The following is a 22,128-nucleotide window of genomic DNA, read 5'->3' as shown; positions in this document are numbered from 1 at the left end:
CCCTTGTGATGGGGCTTTGTAGGATGAACGTTGAGATGTGTAAGGGGCACGGGGTGACCAATAAGGTCTGAGTTAGTGTTGTAATAAGGTAGGGCACTGATAAGGGGTTGACGGCTTTGTCCTGTCGTAGCTAAACCCACACACACTGTGGAACTGGTGTTGATCAAAACATCCCAATGCTTGAAAAATGCCTCGCAAATTACTCATTGGAGGATCGTGCAGCAGCAGCAACAACATCGACATCCCTGTTGCGAAAATCTTGAGACTCGGCGATGGCTTTCGCTGGGTTAAACAAGCGAGAAAAACAAGGGGCATGGCCCGAAACGTCGCCTATTAAATACTTGCCCCCGTTTAAGACCACACACACACGCGGAGGCACGGTGCTGTTAGTGGTGAATGCGTTGAGATTTTTACCTGTGCTCTGTACACGACTGATAACGCAGCAGGCACCAAATGTCTATTTGTTATCGATTTTTTTTACCTTTCATAGCACTCCTATCGTGTTGTTTGTGTCTTGGTTTGTTGTTATAACGTTCTGACCCCGTGCCCCCTACTGGACATCTGTGGGGGAAAGCGCTTTATAGCTCATCGGATTCCTCCTTCTGCAGTGTCAAATATTCTGACAGAAAACACATTGTCCTGCGGAGGGAGCTGGTAGGAACGTTGGATCGCTCGGTCAATGGCCAGGGTCAACGGCGGCGTGGTGTATTCCGCAAATATGCCCGACTGTGAGGGCGGGCACAAGCCAGCGTGAGTAGGTGAAACGTTGAGTTTTATAAGGGCACCACGGGGTGACCAGCCCCTCCCCTCCCCACCCAGCCCCTCCCCAACCTCCCCACCCAGCCCTCGCCACCCTCCCCACCCAGCCCCTCCCCACACTCCCCTCTCCACCCATTTTTGGATGCACGACGGACGGACGGACACAATAATCCCCTGTGGGCTGGTGTAACCAGGAAGTTCCTACCAGTAATACGTGCAGTAGTTACCCATCACGAATGCCACTGTTATGTGGGGCTCGCATGGCAGGCAGGACGCGTCGTGGTCGAGACGGAGAGCGGAGCGGCAGCCAAGAGATGGAATGTGTCCGAGTGGAACCTCTAATGGGGAGATGGAGCGATGGATCGTCGCATGGCAGGATCGTGACAGGTGGCGGCGACGGCCTGGGGATATCTTCCACTCAGCAGTGGATTGAGCATGGATGATCATGATGATGATCATGTGCACAGCAGTCTATAAAGGTGACTTGGTGTTGTGTGTGATACAGTCTATAATGTAGACTGTCTGGAAATGCGGCGTTGGCATCCTGTATACTCCAATAGGCGATGTTTCGGGAAATGGGCCTTCGTCAGGATCAATGTCATTATTTACATAAACTTGGTCAGAATCATCAGTATCATCATTACTACTGTACTTTCATCCATATCATTCCTAGAAATCATCATCATCATCATAATCATCCCTCGTGTGCTTTGAAGGGCCATTGCCCCGAAACGTCGCCTATTATATTTCTTTAGAAAAAGTCCACACTCGCGGCGCTGTTATCAATGCATGTGCCGAGTTTATTCTGCCGACGCATACATCCGTAAACCACTGGTACACACCAGCAGCGTACTATTAAGAAGGGTCATTGCCCGAAACGTCGCCTATCACACATGTTCATATCATACATGGTGACACCGGGACGTATTGGGGAGGGAGGGAGGGGTGCGGGCGGGGCAGGGGACGTGACGTCACACGCGGGGTGACGTGAGTGACGTCACACGTGCCGTGCGCAGACGACTACGAACCCCCCAACCCGCAAACCCCCCCCCCTTCCCCTTTTGCGCACGGCCCAGGTGACCACGTGGGCGGGGCTTGGGGCTATTTAAAGGGACAGGGCAGGGACAGGTAGCCACAGTCGGACTCAAGTCTCTCCTCACCTCGTCTCCTCCTCACCTCGTCCCAGCGAAAGCATCCTGCAGACATGTCGGACGTCAACCCATGCAGCTGCGCCGTGGGTGAGTTGCCAACCCCAATCCTTGTGTTGTGTGGGAGCTGCTGTTGGTTGTTGTTGTTGGTTGTTGTTGATTTTGCAAACGTTGATGCGACTTGAGTGCTCGTTGCGTCATTGCTGGGGAACGGTGGCGCAGTGGCTAGCGCAGTGGCTAGCGCGTGCTGCTGCTTGGCGCAAAATAGATCTTGGCAACCAAAATAACCAGAGGAGGAAAATAATTGTTTTTTTATCGAATTCGAGTAACAAAAAAAAGACTCAATATTTCAAGAGCCGCGCAGTTGCGCTGTGTGGTGACTAAGATACGATGTGGTCCTTGATGATAAGGGACTGCTTACGTGACGTTAAATATATATTTATTAAAGAGCCACCGCATGGGGCTCTGGAACCGCAGGTTTCCGACCTGGCATAGAAGGTCGGGGATTACCAAACCCGGCTCTGCTGACGACCTAACAATGAGTGGGGAAGGCTTCATCCACGGTGGATTGATCGTGGCTTGTGTGTCTGTAGGGGTAATGGTGCGGAATGTAACGGAATATGCGTGCGTGTGTGGGAGCCCGCTATTGCGTGTGGCTGTGTCATGAATTTGACGTGTGGGTGGGTGGGGGTGGGGAGCGGTGGCGCAGTGGTTGGGACACACTGCGCCACAGGAACCCCGCCAGTCAAGAGTTCGATTCCCGCTCGCAACCATTATCGGTCCTGGGTCTGCCTTGGGTTGACTCGGCCTTAAATTGTTGCTGTGCTTGGTGTGGCGTGAATATCCGCACTGGGGAAACGAAGATGGCGCCGTGCTGGCCACCCCCTCGTGTGCCGTGCCAGCCTTCATAGGTACACTCGTTCACGGCACTTGCCCCAACAGTCTGTTAGAGGCTATACGGGGGATCTTTGTCTCCTTATCAGCCGCCGGGCAGATAAAACGCAGCGCGTTTGCTCAGTGGGGAGCACGGGTGGTGCATGTACAGGTCGTCTCAGTCGGTCAACCCATGGCACCTGCCTGTCCCGTGACCTCCTGCTGCACCTAGCCTGGCACAGCAGTCAACCCATGGCACCTGCCTCTCTCCCGTGACCTCCTGCTACACCTAGCCTGGCACAGCAGTCAACCCATGGCACGCGTCTCTGCCCCGTGCCCTCCTTCTGCACCTAGCCTGGCACAGCAGTCAACCCATGGCACGTGTCTGTCCCGTGACATCAGTGCCGCTTAGTGGCGAACTGCGGTTGCTGTTGTTGTTGCGTGTGTGTGTGTCGTGAATGTACCCGCAATTGCGAGGCTGTGTGTAATGCATTGGCTGTGTCGCTGTGTGTGTCTCCCTCTCCCTCTCAGGCTCTTGCAAGTGTGCCGATGGTGACTGCAAGTGCAGCGACTGCAAGTGTGCGTGTGGGTGCAAGACTGGCGCTGCAAAACAGAGCGGTGAGTTGTTCACTTCGTCTGCATCGTCGTCGTCATCGTCGGTGTCACGATTAAACTCGACAAAAAACGATTAACTTTTATTTTTATTTCACCGGATAAGCCCCCACTGAGCTGTGTCGCAGCTCTTTTTCAGAAGCTACCTGGCCACGAGTGATGGCTCAACGAAGTGGCTTATCGTCATCAATCACGGGGACATTTATAGCAGCAGACAAAGACTCTAAACGCGAGATGTTGATTCTAAATACGGATAAAAATCCACGCGACCACGGGGAGAAAGAGACGCAGACTCCAGCAGGCATCGGGGTCAGGATCGAACTCACGACCTCCTGCATACCAGGCGAGGTAGTTAACATCTCCTAGCCACCGTGACGCCACCCCCCCTCCCTACGATTAACACCATCAGAATCCTCAGCATTGTCACTTCTAACATCGCTTGCTAGAATCATCGACGGTTGTCTGTTTAAATCTTTAGCCAGGTGAGATCTCGAGACCAGGAAGAGTAGAGTCGTGATTCCACATTCGGGATAGCATCGTGATACTTCTTTCTAGATTTGAAGCTTTCGTGACTGCAAGGATTCATACTCTTAGTTCTTTCGGTAAAGTCACGTAGGTAAAAAATGAAATAAAAATTAATAAAAAAGAAAATAGTTTTTATTTAATTTTTTATTAATTTTAATTTCAAAAAGAAGATAGTTTTTATTTTATTAATTTGAATTTCATTTTTTACCTACGTGACTTTACCGAAAGAACTAAGAGTATCGTGATACTTGTTGACAGCATCGCCGGCAGAATCGTAGCAATAACTTGGAACGCACCCAGACCCCGGGAGTCGAACCCAGCCTCTGTGTCTCTTGACCACGGGAAGACGCCCAGACCGTCTCCCGAGACCCATCGTGTATGCTCCATGACAAAGATCCCCCGTGTAGCCTTAACAGACTGTTGGGGCAAGTGCTGTTAGCGAGTACCTATTGAAGGCCACACGAGGGAGTGGGTGGTCAGCACCACGCCCGGCCGCCTTTGTCTCCCCAGTGGCGATGTTTACACATCGCACCAGGCACTAAGAGGCTAAGTCGACCTAGAGGAGGCTCAGGACCGGCTCGGATGATCAACGGTGTTGGCCCCCATGACGCACGCACACACAACACGTACACTACCATCCGGCTGGGTCTGCAACCTATTTGTTGTTGTACCCCCCCCCCCCCACAGGCTCCTGCTGCTCCTGCTGCCCCGCCGGCTGCCCCAAGTGCGGCGACGGCTGCGTGTGCAAGGGCTGCACGGGCGGCAGCTGCTCCTGTTGCACCTGAAACGGGCAGGGCAGGTGAGGCCTCGCAGCAGATGCGTTCACACGCACATCAGTCGGGGTGGGGGGAGGGGCAGGGGAGGTCGGGGGGAGGGGCAGGGGAGGTCGGGGGGGGGGCAGGGGAGGGAGGGGTGGGGGGGGAGGGAGGGGTGGGGGGGGAGGGAGGGGTGGGGGGGCAGGGGAGGTCGGGGGGAGGGGCAGGGGAGGTCGGGGGGGGGCAGGGGAGGGAGGGGTGGGGGGGGTGGGGGGAGGGGCAGGGGAGGGAGGGGGCAGGGGAGGTCGGGGGGGGGGCAGGGGAGGGAGGGGTTGGGGGGAGGGAGGGGTGGGGGGAGGGGCAGGGGAGGTCGGGGGGGCAGGGGAGGGCGGGGTGGGGGGAGGGGCAGGGGAGGTCGGGGGGAGGGGCAGGGGAGGTCGGGGGGAGGGGCAGGGGAGGGAGGGAGGGGGGAGGGGCAGGGGAGGGAGGGAGGGGGAGGGGCAGGGGAGGGAGGGAGGGGAGGGGCAGGGGAGGGAGGGGTGGGGGGAGGGGCAGGGGAGGGGCAGGGGAGGGAGGGGTGGTGGGGGGGTCAGGGGAGGTCGGGGGGGGGGGGCAAAGCCCTTGCAGGACCGCACTCTTTTTTTACGTGTACCATGTTAATGTGTGTGCGTGTCCTCTGTGTGTGTCTGCGTGTGTCCTGTGCGTGTTGTGTTTTTTCAGCATGGGTAGAGGAGGAGCCCTTCTGCTCCGCGCCGATTGCCATCGCCCGGCGCGCGGAGCCGAGGCGGCAACATTCCCCTCCGTGCTCCTGACCGGAACAACAAACTCGAGCCGCCAACTCAATCTCAATTTTAGAGCTTTCGTGACTGCAGGAATTACTCTTTGGTTCTTTCGGTAAAGTCACGTATAAAGATAAAATTAAGCCAACTCGTGGCGTTTCTAACTTTGCATAATCCGCTCCACTCATCTCCGTTTGTTTTTTATTAAGAGCCGTGTGTGACCTTGTGTGTTTTACTCTGCCCCCCCCACCCCTTCTTTGTTAATAAACCACCTCTCTTGATCCCTTGAACGCGTGGTTTGAGCACTTTACGACCCGGTGTGCGTGTGGTTTGAGTCGCAGATTTCACTCGGCTCTGGCTTGCACGTTGGTACGGTGAACTTCTTTCGCACCGTACGTAGACAACCGTGCCAATCGGAGGGGTAGTGTTAGTCTATGGGTAGTGTTAGTCTATGGGTAGTGTTAGTCTATGGGCAGTGTTTAGTCTATGGGTAGTGTGAGTCTATGGGTAGTGTTGAGTCTATGGGCAGTGCTAGTCTATGGGTAGTGTTGAGTCTATGGGCAGTGTTGAGTCTATGGGTAGTGTTGAGTCTATGGGCAGTGTTGGGTCCATGGGCAGTGTTGAGTCTATGGGTAGTGTTGAGTCTATGGGCAGTGCTAGTCTATGGGTAGTGTTGAGTCTATGGGTAGTGTTGAGTCCATGAGCAGTGTTGAGTCTATGGGTAGTGTTGAGTCTATGGGTAGTGTTGAGTCTATGGGTAGTGTTAGTCTATGGGCAGTGTTGGTCTATGTGTAGTATGTGTGTTGCACTTTTGTGGCCAGGTCGCTTCTGAAAAATAATTATAGATCAGTGGGCCTTGTTTTATACGAGTGCACGATTTTGCTGCACAGCGGAACCCTGACTTGAGACTAACGTGCCTTGCAACGGCTTTCTAGATTGAAAAGCCACTTCTTTAGGTTTAGTGTGTCCTTCCCCCAAGTCTCTAAAGCATGGTTGGCTGCATACAATGTGAAAGCTCAATACTCATCCACCCAGCCACTCGCTCATTGAGCGTATTTGGCCACTGCTGTGAATTTCCACGTGATGATAGGAGCCACTTCATGGAGCTATGCAGCTCAGTGGGGCCCTTACCGACGTAGACTCATCCCGGTCTCCCGAGGTCTCGCACCTGGTCAAACAAACGTGAGAATGCGCTGAGGCTTGGCACACGCAACGCTTTTATTTAAGACGCTCAAACCCGGCGTAGGAGCCGCCACCGCTCAGAGCCTGGGTTCAGATCCAGGTGTTGAACCGGGTGGGGGGGGGGGTCCCTTTGAGCGGAGTCGAGCCTCCACAATGCTGCGACGCAGCGAGCGCCATGAGATCCACGGTGACGGTGGCGCTGCTGGTGCTGCTGGTGGTGGTGGTGGTGCTGGTGGTGGTGGTGCTGCTGGTGGTGGTGGTGGTGGTGCTGCCGGTGGTGGTGCTGCCGGTGGTGGTGGTGCTGGTGGTGGTGGTGGTGCTGGTGGTGGTGGTGGTGGTGCTGGTGGTGGTGCTGGTGCTGCTGGTGGTGGTGGTGGCCGTGTCACGTCCCTCTTGCTGTACGCCGTCACGCCGTTATTAGCGCTGCTCATTTTTAAATTAATCTTGCGTCGTTATTTTCCTTGGCGAAACCTGTTTGATACTCGCCCGAGATTACCAAAAACTAAGTTCTGAAAAAACTAAGATGACACTAAGATACGACTAAACGAAAATCTGACAAAACGAGAGAGATGACAAAACCGGGCCGTAGACTTCCAACCAAGACGTCGTCAACTTGGAGCACTCCGCTCTAGCAGCCACTATATCAAGGGTCACGATTCACTATTGAGGGAGGTCAATGTAGCGATGGGCCTCATTACCCTCGCATCAGATTTCGGGGCACGAGGAGATGTTAACTACCTCGCCTGGTCTACAGGAGGTCGTGGGTTCAACCCCGACCCCGACGCCTGCTGCTGTATATTTGGAGTCTGCGTGTCTCTCATCATCATCATCACGGTGGCTAGGAGATGTTAACTACCTCGTCTGGTCTGCAGGAAGTCGTGGGTTCGATCCCGACCCTAACGATGCCTGCTGCTGTATATTTGGAGTTTGCGTGTCTCTCTCTCTCTCATCATCATCATCACGGTGGCTATGAGATGTTAACTACCTCGCCTGGTATACAGGAGGTCGTGGGTTCAATCCCAACCCTGACGCCTGCTGCTGTATATTTGGAGTTTGCGTGTCTCTCTCTCTCTCATCATCATCATCACGGTGGCTAGGAGATGTTAACTACCTCGCCTGGTATACAGGAGGTCGTGGGTTCAATCCCAACCCTGACGCCTGCTGCTGTATATTTGGAGTTTGCGTGTCTCTCTCTCTCTCATCATCATCATCACGGTGGCTAGGAGATGTTAACTACCTCGCCTGGTATACAGGAGGTCGTGGGTTCAATCCCAACCCTGACGCCTGCTGCTGTATATTTGGAGTTTGCGTGTCTCTCTCTCTCTCATCATCATCATCACGGTGGCTAGGAGATGTTAACTACCTCGCCTGGTACACAGGAGGTCGTGGGTTCAATCCCAACCCTGACGCCTGCTGCTGTATATTTGGAATTTCCATGTTCTCTCTCCCCGTGGTCGAATGGAATTGTCTCCGGTTTTTCCCTTCACATTTAGAATCAACGTCACGCGTTCAGAGGATTAGGCCGCTACAAATTTTCACGCGACGAGCCACTCCGTTGAGCTATCATTTGCGACGGCCAGGTCGCTTCTGAAAAAGAGTTGCTACACAGCTCAGTGGGGCCTTACCTGGTCAAATAAACATTTCCACGAACGTTAATCACAAACGAAACATTCACGGCAGTCCTGCCTAATCACCCGATGCCTCGTTAAGGCTGCCAAACACTTTCGCGTAAATAATCACGGAGGCGGGGCGCAATCGCGAACGCTGAACCCTGCGCGCTGCCGTCCTCCGTCCCGTGACCTCATCAGTCCTCGAGTTCGGGGAGCTCGCCAAAGTCGCCCTCGGGGTCAGGAGCTCCGTCATGGGCCCACTCGGTGGGTGGTGCGGGTGCTGTGGGCGCTGTGGGTGCGGTGGGCAGGGTGGGCAGGGTGGGTGCAGTGGGTGCAGTAGGCGCTGTGGGTGGTGTGGGTGGTGCGGGTGCAGTAGGCGCTGTGGGCAGGGTGGGGAGGGTGGGTGCAGTGGGGGCTGTGGGCAGGGTGGGGAGGGTGGGGGCTGTGGGCGTGGTGGGCGCCTCGGATGCCTCGGGGGCCGCGTCGCCGCTCTTCTCCCCGAACTCGCGCTCCCACTCCGAGTCGTAGTCGTCGTCGGAGAGGCCCAGGCTCTCGTTGTCGTCGTCGTCCCTCTCACCGTCGCCGCCGCCGCCGCCGTCGTCAAGGCGCTCGCGCTCCCTCTCACCGTCCGCGTTCCCCCAGGCCGGCACCGCCGGTTCCCGGGCCGGCTCACCACCCGGTTTCACGTTGTCCTGCAGAGAGGAGGAGACGCGGCGAGCGAGGTCTCTCCACTGCTGGATGAAGATCAATGCGATGGTGGTGGCGATGTCTCTACTCCACGTGCTCCTCAGTGTAATCACCATCACGTGCTCTATCCACTGCTGAATGAAGATCAATGTGATGGTGGCGATGTCTCTACTCCACGTGCTCCTCAGTGTAATCACAAACACGATGGGCTCTCCACTGATGGATGAAGATCAATGCGATAGTGGCGATGTCTCTACCCTGCGTGTGTCCTCCAACTCCACGCGCTCCCTCTCCCCGTCTCTCGTTGCTCCTCTGCGCACTGCTCGTCCATGTCCGTCTCTCTGTTCCGTGTCGAGCGAGCCGGGCGATTCGAGCGGCGGGCGACCCGCGTCACGAATACATCACGGGACAAGGCTCCCGTTTTACTACCAATAAAGCAACGTCCACGTCCATCGGCCCGCCCCGTAAACACGCGACGTTGGCCACTTACAAGGCCACCGACCTTTGGGACACCGCGGGACTTACGGCGCCGTTCGCTCGGGGGCCTCCAAGTGCCGTCTCGCCCTTCGCTCCGGTCGCGGGGAGAGTCCTTCATTCGTTTCGGAATGAACGGCGGCGCTTTGCCGAAACCCGCTCATCGTACGATTACACGCAAGTGGAAGCATCTTAGCCCACAGAGGACCGCAGAGCTCGGGGCAACCGTTGGTAGCAACGGCCCGCCATAGCGGTTACGACGCCGGTAGCAGCGACGATGCCGATGACGCCGACGGCGATTGCGGCCACCTACCGTCTTTGTCCGACTGTACGGTTGCTCCGCCCCCGCGGTGCTCTGATTGGCGGACGGGTGCTCCAGGTTGGCCCAGTGGTAGGCCTCGGCCTTGCGAAGAGCCACCTCCACCTTGGTGGGGGCCATTCCCATCGTGCAGTGCTCCACGTCAACCGTCTGCGGCGGGAGGGCGACAAAACGAGGGCAGGCAGCGACGGCCTTCGGATCTCGGAACAGAAGCAGAGCAGCCACATCGGCCCCCTTGCTGACAGACTCACGTTATGGGAAAGCTGCCACTGCAGGTGCCCCTTGGCCAGACCACACAGCAACATCGCCCCCTGCTGTGAGACTACTGCATGGGGACAGCTGACACTGGGGGTGCCCCTAGGCGAGACCACACAGCAACATCGCCCCCTGCTGTGAGACTACTGCATGGGGACAGCTGACACTGGGGGTGCCCCTAGGCGAGACCACACAGCAACATCGCCCCCTGCTGTGAGACTACTGCACAGGGAAAGCTGCCACTGGGGGGCCCCTAGGCCAGACTGCAGGCCGTGTGGGTGAAGCAAAGTGGTGGCCCTCCTCCTGTGCTTCGTGTCAAGTGGAGAGAACGTACCCCGTAGAGCTGGAACCTCCTCACAAACTTCTTGCCTTCGTCAAACACCAACGTCACCTCAAGCTGACAGACAGAACCAGACAGACCCCAAACGCCACCATCACCTCGGGCTGACAAACGCAAAACTGGGACATCTGAAAAGTGTGCAAAGCAGCTTTGTCTCAGTGTCTCTCTCCGTCTCACGGTGTGTGTCTCTCTCAAGGTGTGTGTCTCTCTCAAGGTGTGTGTGTCTCTCTCACGGTGTGTGTCTCTCTCACGGTGTGTGTCTCTCTCACGGTGTGTGTGTCTCTCTCACGGTGTGTGTGTCTCTCTCACGGTGTGTGTCTCTCTCACTGCGTCCGTGTCCTCGTGTCTCTTTCCCCGTGTCCCTTTCCCCGTGTCCCTTTCCCCGTGTCCCTTTCCCCGTGTCCCTTTCCCCGTGTCCCTTTCCCCATGTCCCTTTCCCCGTGTCTCTCCCCGTGTCTCTCCCCGTGTCGCTCTTCGTGTCCCTGCGCGTGTCCCTGCGCGTGTCCCTGTGTGTGTGTGCGCGTCACCGTGGTGGGGTTGGCGTGTGCGCTGGAGAGAAGGGGCTGAGCGTCGCGTGCGTAGATGCTCAGCACCACGTCGCGAGCCGTCTGGTGCCAATCGAAACGGCACTCGGCACATCGCTTCTCCTGCACGCGGCGTTACACACACACAAACACAGCGTTACACACACACACATACACAAACACAGCGTTACACACACACACATACACAAACACAGCGTTACACACACATACATACACACAGACACAGCGTTACACACACACATACACAGACAGACACAGCGTTACACACACACAGACAGACACAGCGTTACACACACACAGACACAGCGTCACACAGACAGACACAGCGTTACACAGACAGACACAGAGTTACACACACACACACATAGACAGACACAGCGTCACACACACACGCGCACAGTCAGCGTTACACACACAGCGTGTGTGTGTGTGTGCGTGTGTGTGTGCGAGCGTGTGTGTGCGAGCGTGTGTGTGCGAGCGTGCGAGCGTGTGTGTGCGGGCGTGTGTGTGCGAACGAGTGTGTGTGCGTGTGTGCGTGTGTGCGAGCGTGTGTGTACGAGTGTGCGAGTGTGTGTGTGCGTGTGTGCGAGTGTGTGCGAGCGTGTGCGAGCGTGTGTGTGCGAGTGTGTGCGAGCGTGTGTGTGCGTGTGTGCGTGTGTGTGTGTGCATGTGTGTGCATGTGAGCGTGTTTGCGTGTATGTGCGTGTGCGTGAGCGTGTGTGTGCGCGCGAGCGTGTGCGCGATCGTGTGCGCGAGCGTGTGTGTGTGCGTGTGTGCGTGTGTGTGCGAGCGTGTGTGCGAGCGTGTGTGTATGTGTGTGCATGTGAGCGTGTTTGCGTGTATGTGCGTGTGCGTGAGCGTGTGTGTGCGCGCGAGTGTGTGCGCGATCGTGTGCGCGAGCGTGTGTGTGTGTCGAGTGTGCGTGTGAGTGCGTGTGCGTGCGTGCGTCCCACACCTGTGTGGAGTCGACCCAGCGGTGGGTGCCGTGGGAGCACCCGACTTGTGCCAGGAAGCTGGAGAACTCCGTCGTGCGCCGCTCGCAGCACGACCAGAACTTCATGCTGAGAGACACCCCCACCGCACGCAGACAAAGACAAAGATCCCCCGTGTAGCACCCCACAGACCGCTGGGGCAAGTGCTGTTAGCGAGTAGCACCGACGAAGGCCGGCACGGCGCACGAGGGGGTGGGTGGCCAGCACCACGCCCGGCCGCCTTTGTCTCCCCAGTGGCGATGTTTACACACCGCACCAGGTACTCATTTGAGGTTGAGTCGACTTAGGGGAGGCCCAGGACCGGTTCAGATGATCGTCACTTGTGGTGTTGGCCACGAGCGGGAATCGAAGCCGGATCGCCAGGTTCGTAGCGCAGCGTAGAGCTAACCGCTACCGCTCACAAAGGGCGCACACACAGACACACACACACACAGACACACACAGACACACACAGTTTCGGAGGCAACACAAGTCTCTGTCTTCAGGTGGGACCGTCACAGCCAGATTTACTGTATCAAGTTTAGCTGTGACGGTCCCACCTGAAGACGGAAACTTGTGTTGCCTCCGAAACGTCGTGATTTATTATTATTTTATTATTATTTTTCCTATGTGACTTTACGGAAAAAAAACCTAAGAGAATGAATCCTTGCAAAGTCACGAAAGCTTCAAATCTAGAGCTCATCTGTAACTATGATCATTCACCAGCCGTGTCGTATCGCTAGTTTGGTGTTAATGTGCCGTTCTGCTAGGAGATTGCTGCTGTGTGGTGTGGTCTTGGTGGAGTCGTCGGGGCGAGTCGTCGGGGCGAGTCGTCGGGGCGAGTCGTCGGGGCGAGTCGTCGGGGCGAGTCGTCGGGGCGAGTCGTCGGGGCGAGTCGTCGGGGCGAGTCGTCGGGGCGAGTCGTCGGGGCGAGTCGTCGGGGCGAGTCGTCGGGGCGAGTCGTCGGGGCGAGTCGTCGGGGCGAGTCGTCGGGGCGAGTCGTCGGGGCGAGTCGTCGGGGCGAGTCGTCGGGGCGAGTCGTCGGGGCGAGTCGTCGGGGCGAGTCGTCGGGGCGAGTCGTCGGGGCGAGTCGTCGGGGCGAGTGCTCACCCCTCGTGGAACACCGGCACCCCGGGGTGGTGGATGCACGGCTCCGTGTTGGACGAGACACCGTCTCTGTACGTCTGCAACACAAATGGCAACTCGCTCGCTCGCCTGCTCACCAGCCACTCGCTCTTACCCACAATTCACTTCGCCGTTCATTACGACTCCCTCTCCGAGCCAGCGTGCGTGCGTCTGTGTGGGTGGGGAGTGGTGGCGGAGTGGTTGGCGCGATTCCCACTCACGACCACCACAAAAAAGTGACGATTATCCGAACCGGTCCTGGGCCTCCCCTAGGTAGACTCGGCCTTAAATGAGTACCCGGTGCAGGTGTGTGTGTGAAGATCAGCACTGGGGAGACAAAGGCGGCTGGGCGTGGTGCTAAACACAACAAGAAGCAGTTCTAAAAAAAGGAGTCTGTCGATCTAGACGATTTAAAAAGGTGCAGCTCCAATTGCTTCCTAAAAGCGCCGCGCAATGATGCGGTGACCGCCGCCTTTGTTGGACAGTTAGAAAAAATCCGCTGCCGCTGCTGCTGCTGCGGGGACGAGCGGAGGTCGCGTGACGGAGGTTAATGCCTCTTGACGAGATCATTTGTGGCAAGCGCTGTGTGTGTGCGACGAGCGCGACCTCGCGACACATTCGCTCGGCAAGCGGAATTCAATGCAGCTCGGCGGGCACCTGATGGAACGGAACTAACGTCGTGGATATTTATTAATTAATCACGAATTATAAATTATTATTAGTCTCTCACCGCTTTGCAGCCGCCGTTCTTGCAGGACGTTCCAACCTTCACGAGCGCCACGCCGCTGTCGCCTACAGAGCGTCAGGGTCAAACTTCAGGCTGATTTGACGTAATCGAGAGTGGGTGAGTGAATGAATAATTGGGTGAGTTGGTGGGTGAGTGGGTGAATGTGTGAGTGGGTGCGTGAGTGAGTGGGTGAGTTGGTAAATTAGTGGGTGAGTGGGTGAATGGTTGAGTGAATGACTGAGTGAATAAATGGGTTAAAGACTGAGTAAATAAGTGGGTGAGTGGGCGGGTGAGTGGGTGGGTGAGTGGGTGAATGACTGAGTGAATAAGTGGGCGAGTTGGTGAATGAGTGGGTGAGTGAGTGGGTGAATTATCGAATGAATGAGTTGGTGAATGAGTGGGTGAATGACTGAGTGAATAAATTGGTGAAAGACTGAGTGAATAAGTGGACGAGTTTGTGAATGAGTACATGGGTGAGTGGGTGGGTGGCAGAGTGGGTGAATGACTGAGTGAATAAGTGGGCAAGTTGATGAATGAGTGGCGATTGGGTGAGCGAGCGAGTGAATGGGCGCATGAAGATGGCGAGCGAGATGGTGGGCGAGTGGGTAAATGGGCGAGTGGGTAAATGGGCGAGTGGGCTGATGAGCGAGCGGGCGAGCGAGTTGAGTTCAGGTCGAGTTTCTTTAACCAGGCGAGAGAACGCAAGAAGGGACCATCATGAGAGTCTCGTTTGTGTAGCCGCATGGCTGGCCACGATCGCCACTCCTCATAGCCGGCAGTACTGGCTCAGGCCAGTAGAGAGCAGAAGGGAGGCTGGACCTGCTCAAGAGTGATGATGATGATGAGTGGCAGTTGGCCCGAGGCAATCCCTGGGGGGGGGGGGGGGAGCATCGGGACCAACGGTTGGGACCCCAGGCCCCCGGGAGGGGGCTGGGGGATGAGGTCATTCCCCAGGGCCTGCGAGAAGGTTCCGGAAGGGAGGCGTGGCCAGGAGCGGAGTGAGCCGGGACTCGGTATATAAGGCAGGGCCCTGAACGGCTCGGCTCAGTGTCGGCCGGCTCAAGACTGAAGATCAACCTGGAGCCCTGAAGAGAGAAGAGCCCTCTGGGCCAAGCCTCACCCTGGCCAGGGTGAGGCTTGAGCTGTACCAGTGAAGCCCCGAGCTGATAACCAGTGAAGACTCCAGAGAAGACTCAAGCCCCCGGCAGTGTAGGCGAGGGATAGCCGAAAGAGACGAGCTAGCCGGCTACGTAGTTTGACAAGTTGTAATAAACGTGTTGCCTCAAGCAAGCTTCCTCCAGTTTATTGCCCACTACATTTGCATGGGTGACCCCCGGGGGAGGTGGGGCCACCAAAACGATGAGAAGCAGAGCAACGAAACGCACAGCAGTCGGCACGAAAACCCGACTGCGTCGTCGCGCGAAAAGCCGGGAGATTCCGCACCAACACGCATCCCCGGCAGCGCGAGCCGGCATGCGCAGACGACGCTTGCATCGTGCAGAAAAAAAGGCTCTAACCCTTCCTGGCAATAACAAAGGAGGTCTTAAGATGTTCAAACGCCGACTGGATGCCCTTGGCAAGGCATCATCAAGTCCCCCCCCAATCCCCCCCGCCCCGTGAGCGTGACCCCGTGACCCCATGACCCCGCCGCCGGCCTCACCGTTGGTGGCGTGGGCCGCAGCGGCGCGGGCGGCGCCGGCCTCCTCCAGCGCCCGCTGCAGGGCGGCGGAGACGGTGACGGGGAGGGCGCTGAGCGGGGCGTCCCCACTGCGCGCACGGACAAAGGCCCCCCCCCCCATCCCACGTGTTAGGCCACCGTACTGCGAGGGAGCGTCTGCGAAGGGCCGGGCACGGCCCGCCCGTCCGTCCGTCCGCGCGCCTTTGCGTCCCGCACCAGGCACTCATTTACGGCTGGGTCGACCTAGGGGAGGCCCAGCACCACTTCGGATCGGCTCATGGGGGAGTCGAGTGGGGGGGGGGGGCTGGAGAATTTGCCTGATACGTAGGAGATCCTGGGTTCGATCTAGGACCCTGCCGCCTGCTGCTGTATATTTGGAGTTTGCGTGTCTCTCTCTCATCATCATCACGGTGGCCAGGAGATGTTAACTACCTCGCCTGGTGTACAAGGAGGTTGTGGGTTCAATCCCGACCCCGGCGCCTGCTGCTGTATATTTGAAGTTTGCGGCGTCTCTCTCTCCGTGGACGCGTGGATTTGTCTCCGGGTCCTCCTTTTTTTTCCCCCTTCACATTTAGAATCAACGTCAGCGCGTGTTTTAGAGACTGCTGCCCTAAATTCCACGTGATGACGACGATGACGACAAGCTGCCCGCCACTTTCGCTGAGCTGCTACCATTTGCCAGTTCGCTTCTGACAAAAGGGTTACACAGATCAGTGGGCCTTGACCTGGCCGAGCTGTACAACAGCAACGTTCAATCGGTGCTGTTGTTGTACGCCTCGGAGAGTTGGCGTGTCGTCAAGCGCGACACGATAGAGGGGACGGGAGTCCTTCCGTAACAGACGCCTCGGGAAAATCTGCAGCTGCATCTTCTGGCCAAACAAAATCCACGACACCGAACCGCGCAAGACGAACCGGTTCGTCATAATATCACGCGGCACTCGGGACGGCCGAGACACGTTCTCGGAATGGACCAGGGGGCGCGCGGACACCCCCAAGACGGACATCGCCGGGCAAAAGGAAACTCTGGGAGAGCCGTGGCCACCCGGCCAAGACCGTGAAGGAGGAGCCGGTGGTGGCGGCGATCGACCTCTCTTGGGCCGAGGCTCCACATGTCGCACGAAGCCGCAGGGGATGAAGGGGATTGAACCAAGCGAACGAACCTGGGGCGGGGGGCCTTGTTCTTGGCCGGAGGGGGGCCACGGAAGATCAGCTCCTTCCTCGGGGCGGGCATCGACGTCGGCTGGGCGGACTCTCCGCCCCGCACGGTCACCTCCACTCCATCCCTCGCCTCCTCCGCCTCCTCCTCCTCCCCCCTCGCCTCCTCCACCGGCTTCTCCGAGTTGTGGCGGCCGTGCGAACAGCCCTGGTGAAGACGCGGCGATCGCCATCGTTATCGTCGTCGTCGTCTTGATTGTCATCATCATCATCGTCACTTTCATCACCTCCATCATCATTATCAGCATAGCTGTTAGTTGCTCTCATCATCGTCATCATCATCATCATCATCGTTATTACCGTCACCATCATTGTCGTCATCGTCGTCATCGTTATTACCATCACCATCATCGTTATTGCCATCACCATCATTGTCGTCATCATCGTCATCGTCGTCATCGTCGTCATCTTGGACAGAGTAAACCAACATCGGTTTCAATGCATTTGCTCGACAGTGGGCTGTGTGTGACACGGCCCCTGTTAACCCCGCGACACGGCCCCTGTGAACCCCGCGACACGGCCCCTGTGAACCCCGCGACACGGCCCCTGTGAACCCCGCGACACGGCCCCTGTGAACCCCGCGACACGGCCCCTGTGAACCCCGCGACACGGCCCCTGTGAACCCCGCGACACGGCCCCTGTGAACCCCGCGACACGGCCCCTGTGAACCCCGCGACACGGCCCCTGTGAACCCCGCGACACGGCCCCTGTGAACCCCGCGACACGGCCCCTGTGAACCCCGCGACACGGCCCCTGTGAACCCCGCGACACGGCCCCTGTGAACCCCGCGACACGGCCCCTGTGAACCCCGCGACACGGCCCCTGTGAACCCCGCGACCTCGTGGGTGTCTGCGACGACGCTCCAGGACTCACGGGGATGCCGAGGAACTCGGAGAAGTCGCAGGTTCTCTTCTTGCAGCACGACCAGCCCTGACGCACACACAGCAGCATCATCAGTGACATCATCAGTGACATCATCAGTGACATCATCAGTGACATCATCAGTGACTTCATCAGCAGCATCATCATTTGTTTACCCTTCCTATATTCTGCCCTCCTATCGTGTTGTTTGCATTGTTTGCTGTTGTTGTTGTTGTAGTAATTTTCTGACCTCGTGCCACCCATTACTGGCACATCTGTGACAAAAATAACTTCATGGATCATCGTATATCTCCAGAATAAATATTCTAATTCTCATCTACTGCTGGATGAAGGCCTCCATCTCTGTGGTCCTCGTCACAACCACCACCAACCACCCTCACACCGGTCGAAATGCCCAAGTCACTGCATGCGACCGACAGGCGGGTGAGCGTGTAGCGGTGCGGAGCGGTCGGTGCTGAACGAATGGGCGAACGAACGGGCGAACGAGGGAGAGAGCGAGGGAGCGAGCGAGAGAACGAGGGAGAGAACGAGCGAGCAAGCGAGAGAACGAGCGAGCGAGAGAACGAGCGAGCGAGAGAACGAGCGAGAGAACGAGGGCAGTACCTTCAAGGCGTCGTGGAAGATGGCCCTGCCGGGGTGGTACGAGCACGCACCTGGGAACAGGGACACACGGACCAACGTCACACGTGCGTACGTGCGTGTGTGTGCGTACGTGCGTGTCTGGGTGCGTGTGTCTGCGTGCGTGTGTGTGTGTGTACGTACATGCGTGTGTGTGTGCGTGCGTACGTGCGTGTGTGTTTCTCTCTCGGTGTACAGCCGCGGTGGCCACTACCGGCGTGTCCTTAGCCACAGGAGGCTCTGTTGAAGGGGCGTGACGTAGAACGCGCCATCACAGTAGCATTGTGTACATCTAGACACACTTATAGATATATACACGTGGCTCTTTGCACACCTCATGGGTACCTTTTGGCTCATGGTCTGTTAAAGGTTCATACTCTTTGTTTTTTTCGGTAAAGTCACGTAGGTAAAAAATCAAATCAAATAAATTAAATCACGACGTTTTGGGCGCAACGCAAGCGTCCTTCTTCAGGTGGGGATAACATGGCGAAAGCACAACCCACGTGACTTTACCGAAACAACCTAAGAGTATGAATCCTTGCAGTCACGAAAGCTTCAAATCTAGAACTGTTATAGGTTGGTCATCCCTGGTGAAGTGTGTGTGTGTGAATACTGTACGTGCATCCATCACCAACAAACTGCTCACAGCTCACTCACCCACTCATCCAACCCACTCTCACCCATAAACGAAATAATCATTCAGTCAGTCACTCACCCAATCGTTCAATCACTCATCCATTCACTTACCCACCCGTCCACTCACTCACCAACTCACCCAGTTACCAGCCAACTCACCCACCCATCCACTCACTCACCCACTCAGTCACTCACCCACTCATCCAACCCACTCTCACCCACAAACGAAATAATCATTCAGTCAGTCAGTAACTCACCCAATCGTTCAATCACTCATCCATTCACTTACCCACCCATCCACTCACCAACTCACCCAGTTACCAGCCAACTCACCCACCCATCCACTCACTCACCCACTCAGTCACTCACCCACTCATCCAACCCACTCTCACCCACAAACGAAATAATCATTCAGTCAGTCAGTAACTCACCCAATCGTTCAATCACTCATCCATTCACTTACCCACCCATCCACTCACCAACTCACCCAGTTACCAGCCAACTCACCCACCTATCCACTCACTCACCCACTCACCCACTTACTGGCCAACTCGCCCACCCGTCCACTCACTCGCACACCCACTCATGGAACCATTTACTTGCTCGCTCACCCTCTTCATTCTCTGATGGTTCAAACGTCTTTCCGCAGCCCCTGTTGTAGCACTGCGACGCCATGGAGAGAAGCTGCTGATCTCACCCACTCCACCGAACTTGAGAAAACTCCACCAGACTCCAGCAGACTCCAGCAAATTCCACCACTATTCACAAGACACCGTGGTGAGACCAACGTGTTTGCGATGACCTGTCCATGATCCCGACAAAAAAAACACACACACACGCAGCATGAGTGAGCGAGTGAGTTGGTGAGCAGTGGGTGAGTGACCTCGTTACGAGTGAGCGAGAGAGTTGGTGAGCAGCGGGTGAGTGACCTCGTTACGAGCGAGCGAGTTGGTGAGCAGTGGGTGAGTGACCTCGTTATGAGTGAGCGAGTGAGTCGGTGAGCAGTGGGTGAGTGACCTTGTTACGAGCGAGCTGGTGAACAGCGGGTGAGCGGGTGAGCTGGTGAACGGTAAGCAGTGGACAGAGGAGCGTGTGTCTCTCTCTCCGTGCGAGCACTGCTGCTCTATATAAGGGAGCGGAGACGGCGACTCCCACCCTAAACATAGACGCGGCACATTGCAACGGGACACCAGCGGGCTGCGGCGTGGATACCGTGCAGGTAAATACTTCCATGAAGCTGATGGAAGCTGATGTGGACTTCACCTGGTAAGAGAGTTGTATTTGTTTATTTTTTAGAAGTGAGTGACCTTAGTGAGCCTCTCTTCAGGTCTCAATGTGTCTCTGGATTTCAGTGAGCCGCTATGGGTCTCAATGTGTATATGGATCTCAATGTGCCTCTGGATTTCATATGAGCCGCTATGGGTCTCAATGTGTTAGTATGAAAAAATAAGAATGGGTTTTACCCTTTCTGGCAATAAAACAGGAGTTGATGATGGTGGCGATGACGATGGTGGTGGCGATGACGGTGGTGGCGATGACGATGGTGGTGGCGATGGTGGTGGTGGCGATGACGATGGTGGTGGTGGCGATGACGGTGGTGGTGATGACGATGGTGGCGATGACGGTGGTGGTGATGACGATGATGGTGGTGGCAATGACGGTGGTGGTGATGACGATGGTGGTGGCGATGACGATGGTGGTGGTGATGACGATGACAACGACGACGGTGACGATGATGACGATGACAACGACGATGGTGACAATGACGATGATGACGGTGGTGATGATGACGATGACGATGGTGGTGGTGGTGACGATGATGGAGGTGGTAGGTGATGATGATGGAGGTGGTGGTGATGATGATGGCTGAAGTGATGATAGTGGAGGTGATGATGGAGGTGATGATGATGATGAGAATTCCTTCTGGAAAAACTGAAGGAATGTTGGAGAGAGACAGAGGGGGTGGGGGGGGTGTCGGGGGAGGTGATGGCGGCTTCTGGAGAGAGGCAGAAGGAATGGCAGAGTCGCAGCTGCCCACTCCACGGTCGCTATATTTAGCCGAGGAAGCAAGAGTCGAGTTCGATTGCGACGACGTGGATGTGTGTGTGCGTGTGTGGGGGTGTGTGTGGGTAGGTGTGTGGGGGTGTGTGGGTGCGTGTGTGGGGGTGTGGGTGGGTAGGTGTGGGTGGGTGTGCGTGGGTGGGTGTGTGGATGTTTGGATGTGTGTGTGAGTGTGGGTGGGTGATTGTGGGTGAGTGTGTGTGGGTGCGTGTGTGGGGGTGTGTGTGGGTGGATGTGTGTGCGTGAGTGTGTGTGGGTGATTGAGGGTGGGTGGGTGTGTGTGGGTGAGTGTGTGTGTGGGTAGGTGGGTGAGTGTGTGTGTGGGTGAGTGTGGGCGTGTGTGGGTGAGTGTGGGTGTGTGTGTGTGAGTGTGTGTGGGTGTGTGTGTGAGTGTGGGTGGGTGTGTGTGGGTGTGTGTGGGTGTGTGAGTGTGTGTGGGTGATTGAGGGTGGGTGGGTGTGTGTGGGTGAGTGTGTGTGTGTGTGGGTAGGTGGGTGAGTGTGTGTGAGTAGGTGGGTGAGTGTGTGTGTGGGTGAGTGTGGGCGTGTGTGAGTGTGGGTGGGTGTGTGTGGGTGTGTGTGAGTGTGTATAGGTACACGTTGGGGAGCGGTGGAGTAGCGCTACGCTGCGCTAAGAACCTGGCGACCCGAGTTCGATTCCCGCTCACGACCAAAATCAGTGACGATTATCTGAAGCGGTCCTGGCCCCCTCCCTCTAGGTCGACTCAGCCTCAAATGAGTACCTGGTACGGCGTGTAGTAAACATCGCCACTGGGGAGACAAAGGCGGCCGGGCGTGGTGCTGGCCACCCACCCCCTCGTGTGCCGTGCCGGCCTTCATAGGTGCTACTCGCTAACAGCACTTGCCCCTAGTCTGTTACAGGCTGTATGGGGGATCTTTGTCTTTGTCCACGTTGAACTTCTTTCGCACCGTACGGTTCTCAAGGCATCGTGTGTGTGTGTGAGAATACAGCGTTGGGTGAGAGAGTGGACAGGGCAGGGTTGATGGATCACTGGAAGATGATGGGGGTGGTTGGGGGGGGGGGGGCACGTGCTTTCACCACTCACCACACTCGCCACTCACCACCCTCACCACTCACTCACCACAGTCGCCAGACACCACTTACTCACAACACTCGCCAAACTCACCACGCTCACCAGACACCACTTACTCACCACCCTCACCAGACACCACTTACTCACCACCCTCATCACTCACCAGACACCACTTACTCACCACCACACACACTCACCACCCTCACCACTCACCACACTCACCAGACACCACTTACTCACCACCACACACACTCACCACCCTCACCACTCACCACACGACACTCACCAGACACCACTT

General features: G+C 56.7%; 2 protein-coding genes across 3 annotated transcripts in view; one reads left to right on the top strand and one right to left on the bottom strand.

Annotated features, from left to right (window-relative positions):
* Nucleotides 1-1,858: 1,858 nt before the first annotated feature.
* Nucleotides 1,859-5,741, top strand: LOC144951622 (metallothionein-like). The gene is made up of 4 exons (XM_078881905.1): nucleotides 1,859-1,997; nucleotides 3,312-3,398; nucleotides 4,605-4,716; nucleotides 5,393-5,741. The coding sequence occupies exons 1-3, from the start codon at nucleotides 1,964-1,966 to the stop codon at nucleotides 4,700-4,702; spliced, it is 219 nt and encodes a 72-aa protein (XP_078738031.1). The 5' UTR covers nucleotides 1,859-1,963; the 3' UTR covers nucleotides 4,703-4,716; nucleotides 5,393-5,741.
* Nucleotides 5,742-6,663: 922 nt separating this feature from the next.
* Nucleotides 6,664-22,128, bottom strand: part of LOC144951719 (cysteine and histidine-rich domain-containing protein 1-like) — a 15,903-nt gene continuing 438 nt past the window's right edge. The window contains exons 1-13 of one of the 2 annotated variants that reach the window (XM_078882046.1): nucleotides 21,879-21,888; nucleotides 19,327-19,517; nucleotides 18,065-18,114; nucleotides 17,453-17,509; nucleotides 16,525-16,727; nucleotides 15,347-15,453; nucleotides 13,690-13,751; nucleotides 12,945-13,018; nucleotides 11,819-11,924; nucleotides 10,846-10,965; nucleotides 10,313-10,375; nucleotides 9,718-9,873; nucleotides 6,664-8,935 (exon numbers count right to left, since the gene is read on the bottom strand). In XM_078882046.1, coding sequence (XP_078738172.1) covers nucleotides 8,438-8,935; nucleotides 9,718-9,873; nucleotides 10,313-10,375; nucleotides 10,846-10,965; nucleotides 11,819-11,924; nucleotides 12,945-13,018; nucleotides 13,690-13,751; nucleotides 15,347-15,453; nucleotides 16,525-16,727; nucleotides 17,453-17,509; nucleotides 18,065-18,114; nucleotides 19,327-19,390 — 1,560 coding nt within the window. In that variant the 5' untranslated portion in view covers nucleotides 19,391-19,517; nucleotides 21,879-21,888 and the 3' untranslated portion in view covers nucleotides 6,664-8,437. Of the gene's footprint in view, nucleotides 8,936-9,717; nucleotides 9,874-10,312; nucleotides 10,376-10,845; nucleotides 10,966-11,818; nucleotides 11,925-12,944; nucleotides 13,019-13,689; nucleotides 13,752-15,346; nucleotides 15,454-16,524; nucleotides 16,728-17,452; nucleotides 17,510-18,064; nucleotides 18,115-19,326; nucleotides 19,518-21,878; nucleotides 21,889-22,128 lie in introns of those variants that run through there. The other variant, XM_078882047.1, reaches the window with a different exon arrangement.

This window comes from Lampetra fluviatilis, chromosome 63, assembly GCF_964198595.1.
Source record: "Lampetra fluviatilis chromosome 63, kcLamFluv1.1, whole genome shotgun sequence".
Classification (NCBI taxonomy): domain Eukaryota; kingdom Metazoa; phylum Chordata; class Hyperoartia; order Petromyzontiformes; family Petromyzontidae; genus Lampetra; species Lampetra fluviatilis.
Note: the sequence above shows the minus strand (reverse complement) of the source record. Positions and strands in the feature narration are given on the sequence as shown.